Source organism: Maylandia zebra, linkage group LG23 (genome assembly GCF_041146795.1).
Source record: "Maylandia zebra isolate NMK-2024a linkage group LG23, Mzebra_GT3a, whole genome shotgun sequence".
Lineage (NCBI taxonomy): Eukaryota > Metazoa > Chordata > Actinopteri > Cichliformes > Cichlidae > Maylandia > Maylandia zebra.
In genome coordinates, this window is record NC_135188.1 from 41,913,475 (window position 1) to 41,939,231 (window position 25,757).

Sequence of the window (25,757 nt, forward strand, 5' to 3'; positions counted from 1 at the left end):
TGTCTTCGATTCATTTGAATTTTATTTTGTTGCTGCACAAGCCTTCATTTCATCTGTTATTATGAGTCCCACGCAGGGTCTGAGCATAATGCCACTAGCTACCATCCTCCATAAAGTAAACCCCAGATCTCAGTGACCAGCCAGGCCAGAGCTGATAGTCAGCATGCTGACTTACTGCTTCTGAGTCTGCAGAGGAGAAAACACAGGCACAGATGCTGAGCACGACACACCCAGTCTGAAAAAAGTAACAGAATCTTCCATCTTCCATCCCCCTATTTTTATAAATATGTTATAAATTATGTTCAAATACATAATTTAAAAATGTAGATTATGTAAATTACTCCATATTGTGAGACTATTCAGTGCATGATGTTCTTAAAGCTGCTGGCCTACAGTCAAATTCCACTTGGCATATTCCTTTGGCTTGGCTGCTGTACAGATAGAAGGCATTTCTACCGATTGAGTAATTAACAGACTAAAGAAGAAAATCAAAATCAAACAAGTAGGGAAACAAATGCAAGCTGAATAGTTGGAATATCATAAAAATCACCTGTTAAAGGTTAACCTGGTACAACATGGCGAGCTTCATCACCAACAAAACGCCAACTGATATCTTTTGGAAGATGTTGTCTACATCCACAGATCCATCTCTCCAATCGGTTGGGTGTGATTTTCAGGTTGTTGTGCAGTTCACTGTGGAGATGATTTCACATCAAAAAACTGTAGAACTAGCACCGCCTACTCTGCCTTTAAGCTGATTGGCTGTCTCTGGCAAACAGAAGGCTTAAACAGCAGGTGGGCGGGGCTTCTGTGCTTGAGATGACCATATTGAGTGTATCCGCTATCTAAGATATCACTTAGAATCAAGAGCAAACACAAATGTCAGCAGTCTGACCTGGGCCTACTTAAGACACTGCTTGGAGTTATAGTAAATTCACCGTGCCAAATTTCTTAAGTGTTCCCGAGGTATCACTCAAACTTATCACTTTATTATTTATTACCTCATCCGCTCTGTCCAACTCTGCTTGGATAAGCAGCTGCTTGTTGTTTTTGTAACACTGCCAAAAGAGAAGTTGGTGAATAAACTATGCAAAGTCAACACTCATAACACGTTATCTTTTTTCAACTGCTGTAAATGTAGATACCAATAGATAGGCAAATAGTTAATGTCAACCAGTCAACATCGGGCAGAAATATGCACTTTATGTAGCTTTTCAAGAAGTATTATAAGACAATGTCAGACAAATGTACATTTTCTTGTGTACTTTGTGTACTTTGTGTTGGCGTCTGCTAGAAAATGCAAAAAGGTTACACTCGTACTTGCATGTACATATTCCATATGCATATGTGATCCAACCCACACACGTCCATATACTCATTTAGAGAACCACCTAATTCATTCTCAAAGTCAACAGAGGTAAAGCAAAACCACTGAGGTAGAACCTGAAACCAGGAGGCTAAAGAATTTTCCATCATGGCCACCACAGGGTACGCCTTGCCTCTAAACACATTTGCAAACTGTCCAGTTGCATCTTTAAATAAATCCTCTATTTAGGACAAACATTTTTGTTATGTAAAACAAGAGAACTCCATAGATAAGCTGAACCTCTTATAACAGGATGAGATATACAAAACTGTCAGATGTACTTTTGGTCATTTTAAGGTGGACAGCTCTTAGTGTACTCCACAGTAAGTTAGAAGTTCAATAAAAACCTATGCTAAAATGGTGACTTACAGCAGGTTCAGATATGCTGACACTAAACATAGTGCAGTTTAAGCTTAATTACTGCTCACAGAAATGATGACCTTTTGATGGTGCTAGATAAAACATTAAGACACCATCACGGTTATCCAAGTTTTTTTGTCCCTAAAGTCAAGCTGGTGATTTAAGCAGTTTAAAGGGACGTATTCTGTTCATTCTAACACTGATTCTATTACAGTAGCTTTGAATGATTCATAGTTAAAAAAAATAAAATCCTTATTTATCTTACACTGGCCCTTTTTGTAGCCCCAAAATACAGCTGGGGCTGTGAGCACTTCTACATACAGGGCTGTGCAAAAGTCTTGAGCTATATTTAATTTCTTTATATTTTGCAGAAAAATCAAAAGTTGGTGCCCCTATTTATTAAAATATGTGAAAACATATATGGAAGTACAATATATAAGGCAAAAAGACTGTTTGTACAACCACCTTTATTCTTCAGCATAGTCTAATCTGACATTGCTTTAAGTAGTCTTCAGGAATAGTTATCCAGGCTTCTTGAAGGACATCCCAAGCTCTTCTTTGGATGTTGGCTGCTTATCTTCTGTTCTCTATCAAGATAATCCCACATTGCTTCAATGTTGAGTCACAGACTCTGGGGAGACCAATCTGCGACTGATAGTGTTCCACTCTGTGCTTTGCTATGTGCTTCTTTGTCAGGTCTTTGTCTGACTTTTTCCCGTTTCTTAAGGACACGACTTTCAGATACTGTTGATCTGCTGAATAGAGTATTTAAGCCTGCCATTTCTTCTTTTGTCCTCCACTTGTCCAGTTTCCTCACATTTTTCAAGGATACACTGCACACCATGCTAAGATATGTGGGGATCATCTTTTTTGTATCTTTGTATCTTTTCATATATTCAACCAAAGAAATGGGAAGGAGTTATGTGTTTTTGTGACAGGCTGTCACCAGAAAAGTTCCTAAAAAACAATTGAAAATGGTTCTTTTGCTGATTTATCCCTTGAGATAGATGCTTTTTCTATTTTTAGCTTGCTTAACAAGTGGAGGAAAAAAGAATTGGTAGCCATATCTACATATGTGTCTAGATTTAAAATTCATGCAAGTTGTTCCTTTTACATATCGCCTGTTTAGTAATCAGGCCACACTTTCCAATTTCACCTGCGAGGTACTTTTGCTGACTTTTTGAAGAGGAAGCAAATGTCCCGTGGGCTATGCCACTTTTGCACAGCAGTGACTTGCGGTTGTGGACTGTGCCATTGCATGTAATATGGGGGGTGACACAGCGGTTTCATCAGTCCTGTCAGTTTTTCTGTAGCTGCACTTCAACTTCCTCATTGGCTCGTCAGTGCTGTTTCCTCTTTCGCGAACTGATATGATTCTTGTTCAGCAGACAACTTCTTATAGGTCTGCTCTTTTAATCTCCAGAAGAACACAAACAACACAAACCTTTGCTTTACAAAGTAATAGGTGTGCGCTCTGTCGCTGGGTTTGAATAGTCTTCGTTTTTCAAAGGCCGCATGAACATTGAGCCGTACGTGAAGCTTGTGCAAGACTGGTGAGTACAGAGACATCGCAGCAGAATTTAAGCCATTTACTGACACATGAAAGCTCTTTAAGTCTAACAACACGGTGATCTCTTACATGTCCCCAGCTTCAATGCGCCCCTACCTGTTTTCTGTGTGAGGGAGAAAGAAGCAGCAGACTGAAAACTTGGACAGTCATGGATGTCTAAGTGCAGTAGCTGTTTGTGTGTCTGTGTGTGTGTCGAGTGAGTGCGTGATGTCGGGAGACACCAGCACCCTTTCCTGGAGGAGCATGTCTCTGACCAGCCAGTCAGATTCCTCGGACCTGTCTCCAACAGCGGGTGTCCACAGGGATGTCCTCTCCCAGGTGAAGATCATCAAAGTGTGTTTCCTCAGCAACAGCCCCAACCTGGGCAAGAACTTCAAACTCATCCGCTGTGAGGAGGGATGGACTGTCAAGGTAGACCTTTTTTTACTCTTACTTCATACTCTACTCTAAAACTATAAAAGCTTTACTCTGCTGTGCTTATCAGATAGACTGAAATGCTTTAATAATGTTCTGCCGCCCTGCTTTCAGCTACTCTTCTCTAAGTTTTCCTGACTTTATTGGCATCACTGCACTCAGATGTATTCTTCATACCTTCTTCTAAGACAACAAGGAAGTCTGTTTTGGATTTCTGATAACAGGATGCACACACTGATAAACAAGCCTTGCGCTGGCATTTAGCCTTCGCTTGAGTTCTCTAAACCTACATCAGAACGGAATTTATTCACATGACACAGCACGCGTTGTAAAGTTGATATCAAGCTTATACTGGAAAGCTAAAATTCAATATGCTTCTCTGTAATTATTTCAATCCCAGAATCTGACCAGCACGGTGCTGTCCAGCGGCTGCGTTGGTCCAGAGATAAAATACACCCAATGCTACGGCCTCCTTCTCAAACACCTCAAATCCTCAGAGATACACTGGCTGCACCCTGATCTCACTGTGGCTGAGCTCACCCACCGCTACGAGCAACAGCACCTAGAAGCTGAGTGGAGGTTGGTAAACCTGTCACATCGCTGAATATTTTGTTTTGACTGGTTTTGACTGGGCGGTACACTCAAAAACACAAAAAAAGGATTCTTCGGCAAACATGAAGCGATATTTTTGAGTAAAATGCAGCTGAAATGTATAAAATCAAAACTTTATTTATTCATATGATTAATCATTAAAGACATGTGCTTGGTATGTACAATCTTAAAATACAGTAAAGATATTTTTTTTAGCCTTTTTTGGATAGGGACAGCTTAGAGAGACAGGAAAGTGGGGAGAGAGAGAGGGGAAGACAAGTGGCAAAAGTCCACAGGTCAGACTTGAAGGCAGGCCTCTCCAGCCATACAGCATTTGGTCGCCTGTGCACCCACTGAGCTAAGCATCCCACACTGAAAATATTCAAATAAAGTGTACTCTGTCTATCTAAATCTAACAAAAGTATCGATACTAAGCCAGGAATCTGATATCTCACAAATAACCAGCTGACATTATTGCTATTTGTGATATCTCAAAAATAATATAAAGTTTATGACCGTGAACTGTGATCTTTATTTATTCAGATATGACTTGAGGATCAGATACATCCCATCAGACTTTATGAAAAAATTCCAAGATGACAGAACCACCATGCTCTACTTTTACCAGCAGGTCAGTAAAATTGTCAGTGTTTTTGCACCTTCGTCTTAGCGGTTTAATTTAGGTTTACACGTTTACCCTCAGGTACGAAGTGATTATATGCAGCAGTATGCCTCAAAAGTAAGCGATGGAATGGCTCTACAGCTTGGCTGTCTGGAAATCAGGTAACATCTCATGGACAAAAGAAAAACTGGGCAATAATTGTGCATACTTTCATGGAAAACTGATGAATGGTACTGTTACTACTTACAGGAGGTTCTGCAAAGACATGAATCCAAACGGATTGGAGAAAAAGTCAAACTTTGAATTTCTGGAGTAAGTTTAGCATGCATAACCTTCCTACTTCTCATGCTACTGCCTGTTTACCTTTTACCTCAGGCCTTTCATGCCTTTGTGGTACATGCGTGTGTACCACTTTATTGTTTTTGTTAGTTGTTTTTTTTTAAATAGGCCTGCGCCACCTATTTAATCAGCATTTCTCAGAAATAGAAGGGCTTTCTATTTCTGAGAAATGATATGTGGATATGTGGTGAAAGGTGGATGAAAAGGAAGAGTAAAAATGACCAGATGCAGTCTCCGGTTAACACAAAAAGCTACATAACGTGCATATTTCTAAAAGTGAAAGTTTCACATTACATATTGTTCTAAACTAGAGAGATGCGGGGTTGCATCAAGTTTTTGTTTCATTATAGCTGTCTGACTTCCCTTTATTCCTCCATTAGGAAGGAGATAGGACTCGACCTCTTCTTCCCCAAAGAGCTCATTGACAGCATGAAGGTATGGAGCCAGAACATTTCGATACAATTTCTGCCTAAAGTTACAGGATGAAATAAAATGTGCCTGATTGTCTCCATCTGCATCTGTGTATCAGCCCAAGCAGCTGCGTCGCATGATCCAGCAGACATTTCAGGGCTACTCGGCTCTGAATCAGGACCAGTGCATGGCGAAGTTCTTCACCACTCTGTCTCAGTGCTGGTGCTTCACACAGGAAAGCTTCGCCTGCCAACTAGTGGTGTGTATTTGATGTGTGCACTGGTTGTCACGTATACTGGCACTGAATAAAACAAGTGGTGACTGAATTCTAACAGTAAAAACTTGTTTTGTTTGAAGATAAAACGCAGTGCAGTGCTTTATATATTTATGTTTTTCATTTCTTTGTGTTCACAAAAATGGGATCTCTTCTCTTCTCAGAGAGGTTTCAAAATTATTAATGTGTGTGCTTTGTGTCTCTGTAGCAAGGCTGGAGCTTAACAATAGACTTAGTTATTGACCCTGATGGGATTAGTCAGCACACTGAGAACTCAACGGTGAGTTTGAACTTTCTCTTACTTCTATTAATTTTTGTTTGATCTCTTAAAACAAATCTGTCATGGTGTGTGTGTGTGTGTGTGTGTGTGTGTGTGTGTGTGTGTGTGTGTGTGTGTGTGTGTGTGTGTGTCTATTTATATATAAATATATTGTCTAAATCTTTTAAATCTTTTCAGCCCATCTGTTTGGCCAAGTTCTCTCAGGTCCGCAGCATCTCCTGTACTGCAGAGAGTGATGGGCGAGCTCTGCTCAAAGCGCACATTGAGGGAGCCAAACAGGTAGCACTGAACTTCCTGATTTGTTTAACTGCTGTGTTTTGTTTCATTTCTACCTTTTTCATCAGTTCCCTGGAGGCGTCAAATCGTCAAAGACTTCCAGGGAAGTAATGAAAAAGAACTGATGAAATTTTGAAGTACAGTAGGTATCATTGTCCCCATCACCGGGGGAGAGTGATAGGGTTTATGATCTGGATTTTTTTTTTTTTAAATCACACTGCTTTTACAAACAGTAGTTGTGTTGTAGAAGTCGCATTGACTATATCTTAATGCACCCAGTGTTTTTTAGTTCTTAGTGCAGATTAAATATCATGTATCTTCCACCCTCCAGCCGCTGTCAGTGAACACCTCCTCCCTGGCAGTAGCAGAAAACCTGGCTGACCTGATTGATGGCTACTGCCGACTGGAAGGCGCTGAACGTTCACTTATTGTCAGCCCCAACAAAGGTAAAAGTAATGTCCATCCATGCAAAAAGTAAGGGTCTTGAGATTAAAAAATGTCTTTTACAAGTGTGTCCTGGCCAGAAAAACAGCTGTATAATGGAGTTGCATAAGCTGGTATCACATGCATACTGGAGACTTTACGAGATATTCATTCTGCAGCTCATTCCAGGGGGAAGGAATGCCTTTCCACCCATCTTCTTAACCACCTATCTAGCTAAGAGTTGTGGGAGGGCTCAAGTACGTCCAAGCTATCATAGATTGACAGGTCGGGTATAGTTTGGACAGAGTGCCAGTCTATTGCACTCTTTTTTTCTTTTTTTTTTACATGATAACATGTGACATTTCCATGTAACCCACTCATCCTGCTTAATCCTGGCACTTACTTTTGGCCTCTTGGCTCTCACTTTCCATGAATTTGATATTACATTTGACATTAAAAAATAAAATTAAGCCATGTTTTTCCCACTTATTGCAGTAAGGTTTAGTATAACAGAGCATGAGACTGTGGAAAGAACCTTTAATTGCCTATTCCTGCCACCTATGCCTTAACCAGATATCTGACTCTTACAGGGAGAGATACGCGAATGAAACTTCCTGACATCCCAAAATGGTGAGCGTGATGAGTCAATTTGGAAAGTTGTGGGTTTTTTTTAAATGTTATTAAAGGTGACACATTGTTTTCCCTCGGTGGGGATAATTTAGTAGAAGCATAACGTATGTGGGTGTAGTTTATTTTAAGATCTTCCTCCTCTGTGTTCATTTTTTCATATGTCTACCGCTCACAGCTGATATGTCACAGATGTTTGCTGAAACGTTTGCTTGTATACAAAATGTTACAGAAAGAAAGAAACATTTTTCTCTCTTCTTCTTCCAGTGCTGGTTCCAGTGCTCACAGTAAAGGTTTCAGTAAGTACTAATCCAGCCTCTAGAATTGTACTTTTAACTTTAAAAGCAATGTATGTATGTATACTAATAATGTGTTTTTCTTTTATTCGTTTAACTTTAGATTCTGATATTTATGCTGAAATCCCTGAAGACGGAGCTGACATTAGTGGTGAGTAGCATTTTACTTTAAATCAAAATTTATCCTGAAGCTCACGCAGATTGTATCGCTACCAATGAGCCAAAACCATCTGTCAGTTAAGGTGTTTGTGTTATTGCGATGGCCAGTTGTGGGGATTTTGTTATATAATCCCCTGCTGCTCTCTTCCTTATTGAGAAAGAATGAAAATGTTAAAACACTGTTGCAAAACAGCAAACTAAGAAAAGCTGGAGTATTCAAAGTGAGTAAGTGGAAAGTTAAAAATGTACATGTAAAAACTTCCCCGGGTTTAACCAAAATTATACAGTACTGTGCAAAAGTCTTGAGCCGCCCTCATTTCTGTATATTTCCCTTCCAAAAAGACTGAATCTAGTTTTGGTTTTTTTTTAGGTTTTTTTAACGTAACCTTGAGCTTCCTGAAAGTCTTTTAATGTTTTTCCTTGGACATTGACTGCTCTATACCAGTTCTATAACTTGGTTTGGGGTTTTTGTTTGCTTCTTTGTTGTTAAGGTACTTCAAACTTATGAATCATTCAAACATAAAAAGGCACCTAACTCAAGGGATGAGCCAGTGTTCTGTTTTCACATAATAACTTGGCAAAGAACCAATTTCTTTAGTTGAATCTATTAAAAATTATTTAGATAACACAGTTTGGCAGACAGGCACCGGGAGGGGCTCAGAGTAGAGCAGCTGCTGCTCCACATCGAAAGGAGCCAGCTGAGGTGGTTCGGGCATCTGACAAGGATGCCCCCTGGGCGCCTCCTGGGTGAGGTGTTCCAGGTATGTCCCACCGGGAGGAGGCCCCGGGGCAGACCCAGGACACGCTGGAGAGATTATATCTCTCGGCTGGCCTGGGAACGCCTTGGTATTCCCCCGGATAAGCTGGAGGAGGTGGCTGGGGAGAGGGAGGTCTGGGCCTCTTTGCTTAGGCTGCTGCCCCCGCGACTCGGCCTCGGATAAAGCGGATGAAGATGGATAGATGGATGGATGGATGGATGGATGGATGGATGGATGGATGGATGGCAGACATACAAATAATATTTATGAACCAGTGAGGTGATCCCCAAAGAGCTGTAAGATGAAAGCTTGGGATTTCTCAACATTGTGTGCAGCATGTCCTTAAAAAATCTGAAGAAACTGGACAAATGGAGGATAAAAAGAATAAATGGCAGGTGTGGGAGATGCATCTGGCTATTGATGGGTTGATCGATGTGTTCGCTGGAGCCTCATCAGAAATGGTCTTGGTTCAATGGCCAGCTGGTGTCAACAAGTACCATCAAATTTTGATCCACTATGAAATACTATCTGAAAAGCAACTGCTTCATTTTTCAGCATGTCAGTGATCTCAAACACACTGCCAATGGTAAAGCTCCCTTTAGACTATGATGAAGAATAAAGGTGGTCATACCAAATATTGAATTGGAATTGTACAAACTCTGTTTTTGACTTACAGTATTTTTATATAGGTGCGCAGATGTTTCAATAAATAGCTGCACCTATTTTCCTGGTGGTATATTTTTGGCAAGACTTTTACATAGTACTGTATATTTATTTTGGTTTACACCTACGCAGGGAGTTTATTAGATGACAGCTGCAGTGAGGAGTTTACACCTTCTGGGTACTTGTAGTGGCGTGTATGCGGTACCTTTGGTGCAGGCTCTCTGTGGCTGGTGTCAAATACTTTCGAGTTGTAACATGGTCTGTTTCACCTCTTATCCATGTCCAGTTCCACCTCCATACTTTGGATGTCACTATTAAACACAGATATCAGGGCTTTATATATTTATAGAAGTACATTGACTGATAAATATTTTAGGGCATTTAGATCTTATTTACTTGTTTTCTTGGTGCACTACTAAAAACAAAGGTAGCTTTTCCTTTTTTTTTTTTCTTTTATACTTGCTTGCTATGTTCCTTTAAATATCCAGGAGATGTGGGTAAGTAACAAAAAGTGCCTGGGTTGGAGAAAATTTTGCAATTAAATTAAGGTTATTGTTATTAATATTTACATCAAATTATATGCATGAGCTGTTATCACAGCTCACATTGTAGTTTCACTTTATATGACTCAGAAAATGAACATACTGCTGCAAAGTGTGACACAGAGGATGTAAACGTGTCCCAGTAACATGTAAAGGAAGGAAGTACAAATAGTGGCAAACCACACATCCTGTTGTGTGTAGGCTTTTCTTTTTGTTTTTTTGTTTTGTTGTCTTGTCTTGTTTGAACAGCTTTACATTTACAGCATATCACCTACCTTTTAAAAGAGGGAAACGTGGAGTTTTCTCAACCTGTGCCTTTGTTTCTGTGTGCAGAAAGGCACAAGATCTCCAAGGAGGATTTCGTTGTGGGACGGATCCTGGGCGAGGGATTCTTTGGAGAGGTTCACGATGGAGTTTATAAAAGCCCAGTGAGTCCATCTGTTGTGTTGACTAACTAGCCTCATGCTAAGGCTCAGACATGCTTGATAAGAACATCCCACAAATATCCATCAAACCCAAAGCTGAAAATATGAAAAAGGTTTGCAAATGTAAACCACTGTGCGTGTGTGTTTGTCTGCAGACAGGGGAGAGGATCCGAGTGGCCATCAAAACATGTAAGGACTGTTCGGCTGATGTAAAGGAAAAGTTTCTCAGTGAAGCCGGTGAGTGCATTGCAGCTGCAGTGATTGTTTCCTTTTCTTTTGCACTACACATGTCAGCCAGCATGTGCAGGGGTTTGTGACGCAACTGCAGCACGTAGGAATTTATACAAAAAAAGCACTTTAGGGCCAAGTTGGGTCTTATATGGGTGGGTTCTTATACACTTGAAAATGAAAGTGTTGGCTAATTTTTGCTTAAAGAAGTAATGAGTAAAGTGTGACAAGCCAAGAGTGAAATGTGCTAGTTTAGATCATTTGAAGGTTTTTGCACCAGTAACGAGGCTGATGTAGTGAACTTCCTGTTGTCTGCTTGTGGTTTCATGTAATAACTCCGACGGCTAAATGTGGGAGTCTGGAAGCCGCAGGTTTTATCATCCATTGCAAAAACATCAAAGCTTGAGACGTAACAAACTTTGATGTTTTCTGTTCTGAGATAGACAAAACATTCCTGAGGTCCGGACCTTTGCTGATGGTTAAACTGTTTAAATCAAGCGTTACATTTTGAAATTTCATGGTCACAGGACGAAATAGCCGACATTTTTGTTACGCTTTTCCCCCAGAAATGCCCTGCTTCTTCTTCCATGATCATCAGCAACACTCCTCTTATTTTCTTTGTTTAATCCAGCATTCACATTTGCATTTCTATGTAGCACTCGTTTTGGTCTCAACCCTGTCCTGTTGCACTCATCACGCTTCACTAGCTGCAAATTCACCAGCTAGCCGCACGTTTCTTTGCTGGGCATGCAGTGGGTGTTAAACAAAATGAGCAACAGAAACTCCTCTGGAATCAGGTTTTTAGAGTTAATCAAACATGCACTTTTGGGTGAAAACTGTATGACAGTAAAATATATAATAACATTCAATTAAAGAGCTGTGGGGTCTTTTAGGGGATGCCACATGATGGCTCTCCTCTGTAAAGTAAAGTTGAACATGTTTTATTTTTAAGCCTATCAAACATGAGCAATTGCCCGTGCTCATCTGATAGGAGGGGCTTAGAAAAGAGAGGGGAGAACTATCGATTTTGCTTCTGAAGAAAATAATTATAATCTTCCTCATAAAGTATGAACAAGACTTGCACGAAAAGCAGAAGTCAAATGTATTTTTAGATAAAGAGCTTAGGTTAGGCACAGTGGTGTGATGGTTAGCACCATTGCCTCATAGTGGGGAGGTCCTGGGTTTGAATCCACCACCTGCCTGGGGCCTTTCTGTGAGGAGATCGCATGTTCCCGGTGTTCTCTCTGAAGCCATGCAGTCAGTAGGTTTAGGTTAATCTGTGTAGTTGTCTGTCTGCCTAGGCTGGAGTAATGCTAAAAAAAATGTAAGCAGGACTTTGGGGCTAGTATGGCTTTTGTTATCTATAAACAAAAAGCCATAATATAACCAAGAACCATTGCTGCATGTAATCTCTGTCTGTCTCTACATTAATAAAGTCTGAATTCTCTCTGTTAAAGACTTGATGAAAAATCTGGATCACCCCCACATCGTGCGTCTGATTGGAGTCATTGAGGCCGATCCTGTCTGGATTGTCATGGAGCTCTATGAACACGGAGAGGTATGTTTTTGTGTTTTTATTCTAATGGTAAACCTAAAGTATCACAACCTAAACCGTGACTTGCAACTGTGCCTTGTTTCGCTCACAGTTGGGGAACTACCTCATAGAGAACCAGTACAGCCTGAGCACAGCGACGCTTGTCCTCTACTGTCTACAGATATGCAAAGCTTTGGCTTACCTAGAAGGTCTCAACATGGTGCACAGGTAGCACATTTTCCACAAGTAGTGTGCTTTCATTACCTGCAGTGTATTTTAAGAAAGAAGCTCAGCAGGACTGAATAAAAACATTTTTATTTTGCAGAAACTTTAAAGCCTCTCTGCATGTTGTGCAGATATTAAGTGAAAATGGTTTGCATGCTGATTTCTTTTGGTGTGATGTTTCTTTATTCTTCGCGTCATCTTGTGGTTTCTATTTTCTTTGTCTGTCTGTCTGCGGGCCATAGAGACATAGCGGTGAGAAACATCTTGGTGGCGTCTCCAGAATGCGTCAAACTTGGTGACTTCGGCCTCTCTCGCTACGTAGACGACCAAGAGTATTATAAAGGTGCACACATCGACAAGTTTCGAATGTTTGTAGAAGTCAAAATAAATGTCATGTTTTTGCTTTGCCCGTTTAACTGCACCCATTAACTTATTGAATCTCAATTTCTCCTCTGTGTGCAGCTTCAGTGAGTCGTTTACCAATCAAATGGATGGCGCCAGAATCCATCAACTTTAGACGTTTCACCACAGCCAGTGATGTCTGGATGTTCGGTGAGAAAAAACAACAACAAAAAAATTCATTCTCTCAGTTACACATGTAGGTCTTTACTCCGTCTGAACACAATACAGGCTTTTATTAAACCAGGAACAGAAACAAGTAGTGCTTAAAGTTAGTTTCACCGCGGTACAGCTTGAGGTTTTCACTCAGTTGATTTGTAATTCCTCAGGCTGTAGACTGATGTGAACCATGTTATTTAGTCCTTCCATCTCTCATAGCACACAGTTTTTGGGCTGATGTTAATGCTTGAGGAGTCCACTTCAATTTTTTTTTTTTAAATTTAGAGCCAAATCACAACAACAGCCGTTTCACAGGAGCTGTTGTTTTGGCATCTTGAGGCATGTGAGGCTCTGCAGCTAGTGAGTCAGCCAAACGTTGGGAGTTTTTAAAGATAACCCACCTCAGCACTCAGCGACCCATCTGTGCAACATAATGTGGTCTGCCGCTTCATGCCTGAGTTACTGTGGTTCCCAAATGCTTTCTCTTTGCAGTAATAGCTCTTACAGCTGGTCATGAAATATCGAGGGGGGAAGAAATTTCATGAACTGAGTTCATAAAGATGCAGATTGATTTCTGTAAAAGCAGACTGTGCCTGATTTTACACACCTATGTTGGGCTACAGCTATCGATTTTAGTGATCAAGTGTTCTACCGATTATTCCATTAATTAATCGAGTAATACCCAACAAATACTTATGTCTTATTAACTACTAAAACCAAGTATTCAAAAGAGAAAGAGGCAGGTCTTTAAAAACAGCTCATAGGTTTCCAACCTAAAATAAGTCATAAATTAAATGGGTTTAAGTCCTCTGAGAAGGCTTTCTTATGCTAGGCTTACACTGTGCGATTTTTGGCCCATTTTGAGCCGATTTTTCAGTCGTGCGACCGTTTTGGTGATCGGCCCGATTTTGGCCTTCATCGTACGTCGTGCATCATGTAGTATACGTGGGGTAACGAGAAGCGATTAACACCTCACGACCAGCTCCCAATCATCAATCGCTTGGTCGGGAGGAGGGTGTCACCGCAGCTGCTCACACTGCGCACGCGCAAACACATAAACGTCGGTGAGCACGGCAGTGCAGCGTGTGATCTGGACACAAGCGATGGAGGCACTTGTAGAACTTTGGAAAGCTCATCCGAACCTTTTCGATGTGGCCTCACAAAATCATCACAACCACAACAACCGTGACAATAGTTGGATTTACACTGCTGCTCAATCACAGCTGCTTGATCAATGTTTTTCGTTAGCAATTTAGCAAAGTTGATGGTGGTGTGTGTGTGTCTGTGTGAGTGAAAGACAGAGAGGGTGAGTGAGCGACAGATTTTCTGTTATAACCTTCATTTTTATGGACGCACAGTGTGAGCACTCAGGTCGCATCAGAGCATCGGGCCGTATAGTGTGAGACCCTGCAGACCCAGTTTGAGCAGGAGCGGAATCGCGCGACTGAAAAAATCGCACAGTGTATGCCCAGCTTAAGTATGTGTGTCTGTGTGCGTGTGTGTGCATATGAGCAAGTGTGAAAATGTGATTGAGTATGTTTGTCTGTAAGCCTTTGAAAGAGCATGTGGCAGCTACAATGAAGAAAAGTGAGCATATCAACTTCCTCAGAAGTGAGCACTTTGATGCAACGCTTCCTGCTGCCGAAAACAGGCGTGCTGGTGTTTGCAGCTGTCAGTAATTATTGTTAATAATATTTAAGTGACCCACCTAAAAAACCCAAGTCAGAGGCTCAGACTTTCCTGGAACATGTACACATTTTTGAAAAATATTTTTTTAAAATATTAAAATATTATCAATACAATACAATACTACGGAGCCCCGCAGGGGACATGGGAGAAAAAAAATTAAGACGGACTTTTGCGAGATCTCGCAAAACTATTTCGGGATCTCGCAAAACTTTTGCGAGATCTCGCAAAAGTTTTAGCCGCATTCTTCGGACGCTGGCTCGAAGCTGACCGGGAGGTCGAGGCACGATGTGCCGGGAAAGCGGTGTTCCTCCCGGCTGTAGTAGATCTCGACCTCCCGTTAGCTTCGAGCTAACGGGAAGAATGTTTTATATTAATCATTTGTAAATCAGTGAAACAAGTGAACCAGCCATCATCATTTTACATTGTGGGCTACAAAAAGCCCATAAGTGGGCCATACCAGACCACTGAAACTACGTTATGAATCGTAAAATCACCAAAAAAAGAAAATGCTCCTTGTTAAAAAAAACTGTAATTCCTGTAGTAGATGGTGTCAAAATAGGAATGTGTTTTTCATCGTTTATCTACCAATTAATTAAATAGATGTAGATTGAGGTGCTTTATATGGGACATAAAGACCGTACAATAATACAAATCAATCAGTAAGAAGAAAAGCTGTAAAACTTAAAGGTAAAAATCTATGCACTTCTTCACATTTTCCAAAGCTGTCCAATGTCCCACATTCTGGCCCCGGACCGTATGTTTGCTGTAAACTAATGTTACTAAAGCCTAGAATTGAATATAATTTAGTATGCATGCTGCATATTATGGGGCGCCGTTTTTAAAGTGAAACATGCTGAAATTAACGTCAACATTTTTTCACATTTAGCTCAAAACCTTACAAAAACATGTTTTTTCAAGTAATTTTTTACAACATTTAGTAAAATGTTTGTAACTTTTCATCAAATGTTAAATATTAAATCTAAATATTATATTTAAATCTAAATGTTAAATGTTAAATGTTAAATCTAAATGTTAAATGTTAAATCTAAATATTATATTTAAATCTAAATGTTAAATGTTAAATCTAAATGTTAAATCTAAATATTATATTTCAATCTAAATGTTAAATTTGCATGTTAGCCTAAACATTTAGATTTAACATTTAACATTTAGATTTAGCATTTAACATTTAGAATTAACATTTGGATTTAGATTTAAATATAATATTTCGACTTAACATTTAGATTTAACATTTAAAATTGTGTTTTAACTATGAAAAGTTACAAATATTTTACTAAATGTTGTAAAAAAGGACTCGTTTTGAGCTAAATGTGGAAAAATGTTGCCGTTAATTTCAGCATGTTTCACTTTACAAACGGCGCCCCATAGCATGTTACTAGTAACAAGCGCTGCAGTTTTGGACATTTCCTGAGCTTGCCAGTAACAGCTACAGCTCCGGTAACAGTGTGCGTAGACAGACTCCTCTTTATTCTATTACAGCGTCATCTTCACTGCTGCTGTTGTTTCTCATGAGTCTTTTTGTTGAGATAAGTAGGGGCTGCTTGAGCTTAATGGTGTAAGACATTTTATTCACACGCGTGCTCCTAAATACATTTGTACTGGTTTTAGTCACAAATTTAGGTGAAAGGCTCACAACTGTGCAGTGGTCAGTGGCAGCTGAGTGCTGCATAGTCGTGGTTTAACAAAGCATCACAGTAAAGAATTTACATTAGGGATTTTTTTAGTAATCAAGTCTCTCAGTGAATAATTGCAGCCCCACACCTATGGGACTGAAGACATGCTCAGTACTTTTGTTCATGTGATGCAGAGATGTCAAACATACGCGGGCACCAGATTTGGTTGGGCAAAGACTCCAATCTGGGCCAATGGACAGCTTGAAAAATGTGACAGAATGCATAAATTTTCACATGCATTTTCATAAATTTTACAGCTTTTCTGATTAATAAAGACCCCTCCCTGCCACTGAAATTTATACTGCACCAAAGTAATTAAGTAGCAGATAAATGATGATAATAACGCTCCTGTTTTTAAAATATCTACTATAGAAATTAAATTGTTTTTCCCATTTTTTACAGTCAGGTCACAGGAAAAAGCATGATATAAAATTATTAATTTTGTTTCAAATCACCTTGTTTGATTTGAAACAAAATTAAAAGTGTCTAAACATCATGAGTGTGTCTCTCTAAAATCTGATGTGCAAGCTTAAATCAAGTTTCATGTCTGAAATAATAGTTTAGTTGGGAATCATCTTAGAGACAAATCTGCTGATGTATTTATAAACCACATTTGCGTGATGAAAGTGTAAGTGCCAGTCTCAGTGTGAATAGATAAACATAGATTATTTTTAATATAGCTAATCGTGTGTGTGTGTGTGTGTGTGTGTGTGTGTGTGTGTGTGTGTGTGTTCAACCAGCTGTTTGTGTGTGGGAGATCTTCTCAATGGCCCAGCAGCCGTTCTTCTGGTTGGAGAACGGGCAGGTGATCACCCAGCTGGAAGCGGGCGTTCGACTCCACAAACCGCAGCTCTGCCCGCCCATCATCTACTCGCTGCTTACCCGCTGCTGGGCCTATGAGCCCAGTGGCCGTCCCAGCTTTGGCCAGCTTGCCTGCTCCCTCAGGTGCACACTCACCTAACTGAACACATGACCCCCAGTACATGCAGAAGAACTGATCCCACTATTCAAAGTTATATAAACTGATGATGCCTGTGTTTAATAGTGACGTCCACAGAATGGAGGTGGAGCTGGAGAAAGATGAGAGGCGAAACAAACCACGGTCCAACTCGATAGCATTTGATCCCAACCACACGGAGCCTCCACCAAAGGTACCAAAGGTGGCTCAAGACTTGCACAGCACTGCACACACATATATTTTTGTTGCGTTACAACGCATCTTGAAAGTGAAATACACCAGAGTTTCTGCTTATTAAATGTGTCAAACTTTTCACTTTGGTCTCATAAATGAAGCTGCATCTGCAGATGCTACATGCTAGTTCCTTCATATTCAGGTTCCTAGAAAGCTGGAGATAGTGTGGAAGTAAATGGGGAAAATCCAGTCTTTCATTAACTCACACAGATCACTTTCTTTTTCACAAGCAATTTTCAACCATTTATCTTTTCTATACGCTTATTGTGATTTTTAAAATGTCTTTTTTCATGTGTATGCAGTTTAAAGTTATGTGCAGAATGAATTATGTAAATGTTTTAACCTACATATTGTCCTCTTTCTTTCTCTTAGCCTTCCAGATCAGCAGGCAGCACCCTTCCCCAAGGCTCACACATACAGGTATCTAAACACACTTACACACACAGATATACAATAGTGTACACATACATGTATATTAGTGTCTAAATTCAGATTCAGCTGCGCGCGTCCCCTTACCCAGGAAACACATATTCAGTGAATGTTAATACAGTTTTGAAATTTTACCTTCACAAAACCGCTTCTTATCAGCAATTGCATTATTGATCTTTTCATATTGCTTAGAGTCACGTTCGTCGGTGGAAGCGCTTCTGCTAAAGGGGTTAAAATTGGATGACTGGAGGATATAGTGGAGGAAACAGAACACGTGACAAAATCATTGAAGGGGAAAAACTGTTTTACATAAGCAACTGAGAAAAAGTTACAAAAAACACATGAGGTTTTAAATAGCTATCTGCGCTGTATAATAAAATTAGTAACATGTCAAGGACGTGTGTGTGTCTGTGTGTGTGTTTGTGCATGTGTAGGTACCTCCAAAGGATAGCATCCCAGCATGGGAGAAAGAGAGAGTGGAAGAAACTTTGGAAAGACAAAGAAGAGAAATGATGATGGACAAAAAGTGGCTGGAGCAGGAAGAGAAACATCTGGTGAGAGATCACACACACAAACACACACATAATGCAGCCAGGTTTGAACCACAGGAGTTTAGCAGTGTAACAAAATGAAGTGATACATGTCTGATATTATTTCATGGGACTATAATTGATTACACATAAAGCACTAAAGCTTCTTTTTAAATGTGTTTTCCTGTAGGGTCCTGTTGTGGGACGAGATACACAGATCGAGGTACTTTCTTCTTCTTTTCCTCTTGTGCAAATCATGCTTTGATCAGCGCGAGGCAGAAACCCAGTTGAAAATACAGCTGCTCGGCCATGCAAACCCATGCCGTGAAGCTCCTGATGCACAGTTTTTGTGCTGATGTTAATACCAGAGGAGATTTGGAGCTCTGCAGTGTTTGAGTCATTACAGTACTAGCTATAGCTATGCAACCACCTCAGCAGTGAGTAAACCCACTGTGCAACTTTAAGTGATTTCCCACTTCCTGGCGGAGTTACCATGATTCCTAAATGCTTCAGATTTTCTGGAATACTGCCAACATTTGATCGTGAAATATCTAGGTGGGAAGAAATTTCATGAACTTACTTCCAAGGTGCGAGAAGGACAGAGATCTGGTGACAGATCTTCCTTAATGCTTCAGCAACACATGAAGCATTAAGGAACAACTTTATTGGTTGACCAGCGTGTTTCAGCTTATGGCTTTCATCGTGGTCACAAGTCGAAACACGTTGGTCTTTTGTCCATATAGTGTAAAACTATAAATGTTAAATTGATCTTCCATCTACAGTTCGAGCTGACAAAAATTCAGTGGTGACTTGTTTTCATCAACAGAGTTTAAACTTTTAAGACACAAACCTTGTTGTGCTTTAAATAACTCATGTGGTTAGCTTAATGAGGAAGTTGATTTACTCAAAAATGTGGTAATGGTGTGGGGGTTGGGAGGGTGATTGGTTTAAACATATTAGTTTCCAAAGATTATTTAAATGCTGCTGGCTAACCGTACTCTGTTAAGTTGATAAAGAGTATCTGTGTCACTGTTTCTCTGTTATTTGCAGCTTCCTCACAACAGCTCAAAAAACGGTGAGTCCACTTTAAATTTTTAGGTGTCTTCAGCGTACATACACTTTTCTTAACTGCAGTGTAACGTACAAAATTAATTAATTAATTAACTAATTAGTACCTTTCAAATTTACTCCAACATTTATAATCCTTTTTTTTTTAAACTGTTAAGCATCAGCTGTTCATGGAGTGTGCAAAATCCTGTGCTGTTGGCATTACTAGTCTGATACATGGCTTTGATTTATTAGATTCTCTTCTGTGTTTCAGGTCCTCCACAGAAACCTCCAATGCCAGCTGCACAGGTAAAAGTGCACAATAAAGTTTTCATCGAAAATAGTTAAGAAAGGGTTGAAAAGGTTTAAATGTGGACATTTTAAAGCTTAAATGAAGCTACGTGTCAGTAAGAGCTTTCTTGTACTGCTGCAGCCTCGTCCCACAGCTGAGCTGGACCGATCAGGTGATCAGGTTTACACCAGCGTCATGGCGATGGTGAAACAGGTGGTCCAGCTGAAGAATGATGTCAACACACTGCCGGCTTCTGAGTATCCCAATGCTGTCAAGGTAGGTCTATGTTAGTATCTATGATACACTGAGGATCACCTTTTTTCAGAGCACACAGTACTGACAGCAGAGGGCGCCATTGGTTTAGCTCAAGCAGACATAAAGCTTTCTATCAGGTGTAGGAGAGTTTATACAACTAAACATAAGTTCCAGCATTTAAAACATGGGACATTTGTAGTGTTATTAAAATTAACAAGAGGTGAACTAGAGGGGCAACAATGAGACAACCAATGTTCCCTCTAAGCTGCGCGCGTGCGCAATTGCGCACTGCTGGCACGGTCTCTGCGCACAGAAAATCTGTGTTGCGCACAAAAAAATCTAACCTGAATTGAAATTAAAACTAAAACTTTAACATTCCTGTTTTTGAGTGTTAGTCAGTAAGTGACTGGCTGCTCCCGTATGGGAATAGAACGATGCCACCTTATCCCATAGTCCAGCCAATGATGCGATTCACATTCGTATACACGCAGTAAATCAACGTCGTTGACAGGCTATGACAGTGTCCTTATGCGCCGACACCGGTGTTTTAGCTAGCAAAGCGGGCTGATGTGGAGTGAAGCCACGTTAATGACAACGTGTACAACCATTGGAGATGTGAGCAGGACAGACGGAACAATTGACGGAAAAAGTGTGGACTTTATACCAGTTTTTAAATTGTGTTGATCGGCCACGTAAAACCAGAGTTATGATAAAAATATATGCAATGTTTGGTTTTCTTCCTGAATACTGTCGTTGTTTATATTTACTGCGGGAAGTAGTGATGTGTCGGTCGGCTCTTAGAGCCGGATCTTTGATGTGAACGACGCGAGCCGTGGGGTTTTTTTTCTTTCTCTCACCCTCTCTCTCGCATAAAAACTGCAAAACACGTAAAAACTCAAAACACGTACAAAATACAACAGAAGTGCTCCAGGATGCTAGGGGCAGTGTTGAACTTTTGTTACCTAGAGGCTACACAAGCCAGCAAGTACCAACGACCAGATTTGGTGTGTGGTAGTAACAGGTAAATGAACATTTTTTAAAATTATTTAAATATATATGAGTGCTTGTGTATAAATACACAAACAATACACATATGCTTTCAATTGTGTAATTTAAGTGATCTAAGTAGCTCTGTTTTGGAAGTTCAGTTAATGCTAGTGTGTTTTGGAGTTTGTACGTGCTTTGTCTCTAGGGGCCACCGCATATATTTATATATATACATATATAAATAAATTCCTTTTGTGCATAATTTTATATTATTGTTAATAATAAATTAATTAAAGCAACAAAACAACCTGAAGAGCCTGTTCGGAGCCGAAAGAGCCGGTTCTCTAAAAAGAGCCGGAAATCCCATCACTAGCGGGAAGAAACAGTAAAAACTGCGAGAGTGCGTCACTCTCCGCCTATCAGCAAAAACAACACCAACCCCCCCCCCTTCCTATTGGTGGAAAAATGTACCATGTCGACCAATCAAAAAACTATATATGGTAACAGATGTTTAGGAAGGGGGGAAGTTTTAGGAGTGACGGCGGTGTTTTGAGATGTGAGAGATTTGCGACGTTTAGCGCAAATCTTGTGTAGTTAGTGTGTAGTGTAGTGAGTAGTTTTGTTGTGTGTGTCAGAACAATGAGGCGACTGCTGAATATTACAGGTGTTACAGGAGTGATACATCTCCTGCTGTCAGGCCTGCAGGTACCAGGCTGTTGTTCTCCTTTATCTCATAGTGGACAGAAATTATTTTTTGGAGTGGCACAAATAATTTTTGTGACATCAGATTTGATGCAGAACAGCTGATTGTTCTGTAAATAGTTTGAAATGTATATTTAAAAAAAACACCTTGGCTTAGGGCTGGGCGATATGACCCAAAATTCATATCTCGATATTTTTTAGCTGGATGGCGATATAAGATATATATCTCGATATATCTTTTTTTAAAGCCATAAAGTAAGAACAAAAAGAGAGTTCTTAGTCAAAGCTGTGTCCCAGATGTCACACAGGCACTTTTATTAACATAGAGCAGATGTACATAAAATTTACTCAAAAATAAATTATGAGCATTTATTAAATAATAATGCTCCATAAATAAAAGAAAACAATGTTGTTTTTGTGCATAACAAAAAGCTCACAAATGTGCAGTCAAAATGAAAAGTAAAAGACGAGCACTATAACAAAGACAGATTTCACAGCTGCTCTGTTCCCAACTTGTACTGCGTGACTGACAGCCTGGAGTTTGTAATCCGCTTCGCAACCACGTCTCTTAACAGGTGCCATTTATGGTCCTTATACACAGTAAGGTAATATTACGTTGAAGCACAGTACGTATCACTCCGCGAGGCTCAGCCGTAATGCTCCGACAATCCATCAAGCGGTGCAGCTCCATAGCTTACCAAAGTCGTACTAAAACATTTTTTGACAGATTGCTGAGCGCTGTGTTCCACATAAAATCGGTTCGCGGCCATCAAGCACAACCAGAATTCATACATAAGGCGCGCTGTCAACTTTTGAGAAAATGAAAGGATTTTAGTCCGTGCAGCACCTCTGGGCTGCATGGCGTTAGCGTGGTTAGCTCGTTAGCGTGGTTAGCTAGCTAACACGTTGACGCCGTCCAGCCCCACGCACGGGGCGATGCGCAGTAACTCGTTAACGGAGATTTGCCGTGTCCATCTTGTCGCTTCCTGCAGGTGAAGCGATGGGGGAGGAGGGGGAGTTGTGTTCAGTGAAGGAGAGGCGAGGCCGAGTAACGTTGCGTAAAGACGAAAGTGGACGAAAGAAAGGCAAACTTGCGGCTCCGCAAGTATAATTATAACGTAACATAGACTATATCGATATAAAGGATATGGTCACATCTTATATCTCGTATAAAAATATATCGATATTTTTTAAAAACTCGATATATCGCCCAGCTCTACCTTGGCTTCATTTTTAGGTAAACAGCTGCAAAAAACTTAGTTTTTTGCATAATCCAGTAACTTTTTTGAAGAAGTAACTATATAATTAATTGCCCAACGTTGGTCATTATATACTGTATTTTGCAGACAGAGAGTTACAGGACTCTCTCCCAGACCACAGACTCAGACTCATAATACAAGTCAGAGCTTTACAGAAAATAAAAACAAAGTTTAACTTATTTTAATTTTTAAGTCTTTTTAATTTTCATTGTAAGTGGGCTAAAGCAGTTAATTTAAAGTGGTCTAACATAAATGTAAATGCTGTAATTTGATTATTTTAATAAACCATGTAACTTGGATGGATTCGATGCTGGTGTGACCACAGTGCAAACGTCTGCTGCTGTCCAAGGGACCGCTCAGGGCGTTTGTGTGTTCGCTCAGACACGTGAAAAATTAGAGGGAACATTGGAGACAACTCCCAAACTCATCATGTCCATCATTAGTGCTGTAACTGTACGATACACGGACCTTTTTTCAGGAATAGTTTGAGCCACTGACAGTAGAGGGCGCTGTTGTTTTAGCTCATGCACACATAAAGCTCACTATCACGTAATGGAGAGTTTACACAACTAAACATGAGTTCCAGCTTTTAAAACAAGGAAGACTGTTTGTATTTGAGTAATTGATCATTTTATCCTTCCTCGTCCTTACTTCCACATCTCTCACTCCATTCATCTTCGCTTTTCTCCATCATCCACCTGCAGGCAGTGGGTATCTCTCTCCGGACCCTGATTCAAAGTGTTGATGAGATCCTGCCCTCTCTGCACTCCTCTGTCACCTCAGAGGTAGGTTTCAAATATTGTCTGCCTTATGTTTTGTGACAGTGTATGCATATCAGCCAGCAGACCAGATGCAGAGGGATTTTCTTTGAAGATTCACATAAACAGAAGTTATGTTGTGAAACAACGTTAAATACTCAGTGCAAAAAGGCTTTTTGGCTTCTATGTGTGTCAATATAGAGATTATTACCATTTGACACTTTATGCCATATATAAGCATACTAGATCATCTTTTCAGTCTTTATACTTTTTTTTACCTCCTGTTGTCTGTATGATCTGATCTTCCTTCTGGTCCATCCTAGATTGAGGGCACGAAGAAACTGCTGAACAAGGATTTGGCAGAGCTGATCAATAAGATGCGACTGGCCCAGCAGAACTCCATAACATCACTAAAGGAGGAGTGCCAGAAGCAGATGTTAGCTGCTGCTCACACTCTTGCTCTTGACTCCAAAAACCTCCTGGATGCTGTGGACCAGGCTCGAGTCAGGGCCAACCTTGCCAAGCCTAAACATGACTCAGAAGATGAAGAAGATTCTGGGGAAGACATATAGGTTCCCTGCTGATCAAACGAACTTGAAATTTGGCTTTAGTTATGAAAGGATCAGTTCTTTTCTTGAGGACATGTGGAGGCTATGTCCTTATGGTGCAGCTCTGTCCCGAGGGGACAGGGGTGTATCAGCTAATGAAAGATGTCATACTGTATTTGTATATGCGCTTAAACAACTGAACTGAAACGCTGAATGTATTAATAATATTTGTAGTGTTTATTCTATATTTTTACTATTAAAAATTATGACCTTTCTGTGTTGCAGTGGTCATTTTATGATATAAATTAATGATACATGATACACCTGTGGTATTAATGTAAAAATTCTATGTTGCTTTGTTCTCAAGTTATTGCATTCACACCTGTGACCTTGATCTTTAGGTCCAGATCACTTCAGTTTGAAGTCATTCAAAAAATTTTATTTTATTTAAATTTTGGTATCAATTTGAAAAACCTACATCGCCTCGTTCTGGAGTTATCCCAGTCACAAACTTGCTTGTCCACGCTGGCTACCCGCCCAGCAGTTTGACAACAATACATCTGAAAGGTAAAAAACTACACTGAAATGATGTACTAAAGTTTGTTCATGTGCTCATGTGGTTACCGCAGCAAGCCATCAGCACACCCTTGAATATTGTACTTTTAACATCAGTCCTGTTAAATGGCTGTGGGGTAAACTCTCTAGCAGGTAATTTGCATAGCTGTTATTGTGCAATGACAACCTCGGGCAGCCTTGGTTGGGCTGTACAGACTTGAACTGCATTTATTCACAGTCGTTCACAGTAAAGAAAAAAGAAGACTATATTGTTGCTTCTAAGGAAAGTGGCCAACTAGAAATACTGTTTTTGACAAAACAGTTTAAAACTTTTTATTTTTCCTGTTTGTAATGTGAATAAATTGTTAAAATGTTAATATGTGTTGTTTCTCCAGACTTTAATCGTGAAATCCAACAAATGACACGAAACAGGTGTCGATAGCAGAACAAGCTGTTTGGCATTGACGGAAGATTTTATGAGTGGGCTTTAGGGACGTTGTTACTGAAACGCTCTCACACACTCTACTGAATATTTCACACACATTACTAAAACACTTTCACACACACACACACACACTAATGAAAACTGAGAAGATTTCAGTTGAACAGGAAGTTCAACATAGACAACATAGCCCCTGGGATCCCTGGGACACACAAACTCCTCCACCACAATAAGGTAGTGATTCACGGAGAGGGTCTGACCATAATGCACAACAAAATGTTTTACAGAAACCAGTCAAGCCAAATCACCCCAAACACCTCAAGTACTGTGGTGTAGGGGTAATGATTGGGACTTTGCTTTGCAGCCGCAGGACCTTGGTGTTTTTCAGTCACTGAGTTAAACATGAACTCTTCTGTATATCAAAGTATTCTAGATCT

General features: G+C 40.1%; 1 protein-coding gene across 1 annotated transcript; it reads left to right on the top strand.

The window, feature by feature from the left end:
- The first annotated feature begins 2,747 nt into the window (after positions 1 to 2,747).
- LOC101466145 (protein-tyrosine kinase 2-beta) lies at positions 2,748 to 24,597 on the top strand. The gene is made up of 30 exons (XM_004575364.4): positions 2,748 to 3,279; positions 3,376 to 3,707; positions 4,111 to 4,289; positions 4,845 to 4,932; positions 5,005 to 5,084; positions 5,173 to 5,235; positions 5,643 to 5,697; positions 5,792 to 5,932; positions 6,156 to 6,227; positions 6,405 to 6,506; positions 6,835 to 6,949; positions 7,517 to 7,556; positions 7,821 to 7,852; positions 7,953 to 8,000; positions 10,305 to 10,399; positions 10,552 to 10,633; positions 12,082 to 12,182; positions 12,271 to 12,386; positions 12,626 to 12,726; positions 12,846 to 12,935; positions 17,065 to 17,269; positions 17,370 to 17,475; positions 17,889 to 17,936; positions 18,380 to 18,499; positions 18,666 to 18,698; positions 19,526 to 19,550; positions 19,797 to 19,831; positions 19,956 to 20,090; positions 23,722 to 23,802; positions 24,099 to 24,597. Exons 2-30 carry the CDS (start codon positions 3,504 to 3,506, stop codon positions 24,345 to 24,347), a joined length of 2,841 nt encoding a protein of 946 aa, XP_004575421.2. The 5' UTR covers positions 2,748 to 3,279; positions 3,376 to 3,503; the 3' UTR covers positions 24,348 to 24,597.
- Positions 24,598 to 25,757: the final 1,160 nt, after the last annotated feature.

What these genes read in the sequence shown, in the direction of transcription:
- LOC101466145 (XM_004575364.4), top strand. Translation starts at nt 3,504, where the DNA reads ATGTCGGGAGACACCAGCACCCTTTCCTGGAGGAGCATGTCTCTGACC. An exon ending in AAAGTTTCTCAGTGAAGCCG is followed by an intron (nt 10,634 to 12,081) that starts GTGAGTGCATTG and finishes TCTCTGTTAAAG; the next exon opens with ACTTGATGAAAAATCTGGAT. An exon ending in CGACCAAGAGTATTATAAAG is followed by an intron (nt 12,727 to 12,845) that starts GTGCACACATCG and finishes CTCTGTGTGCAG; the next exon opens with CTTCAGTGAGTCGTTTACCA.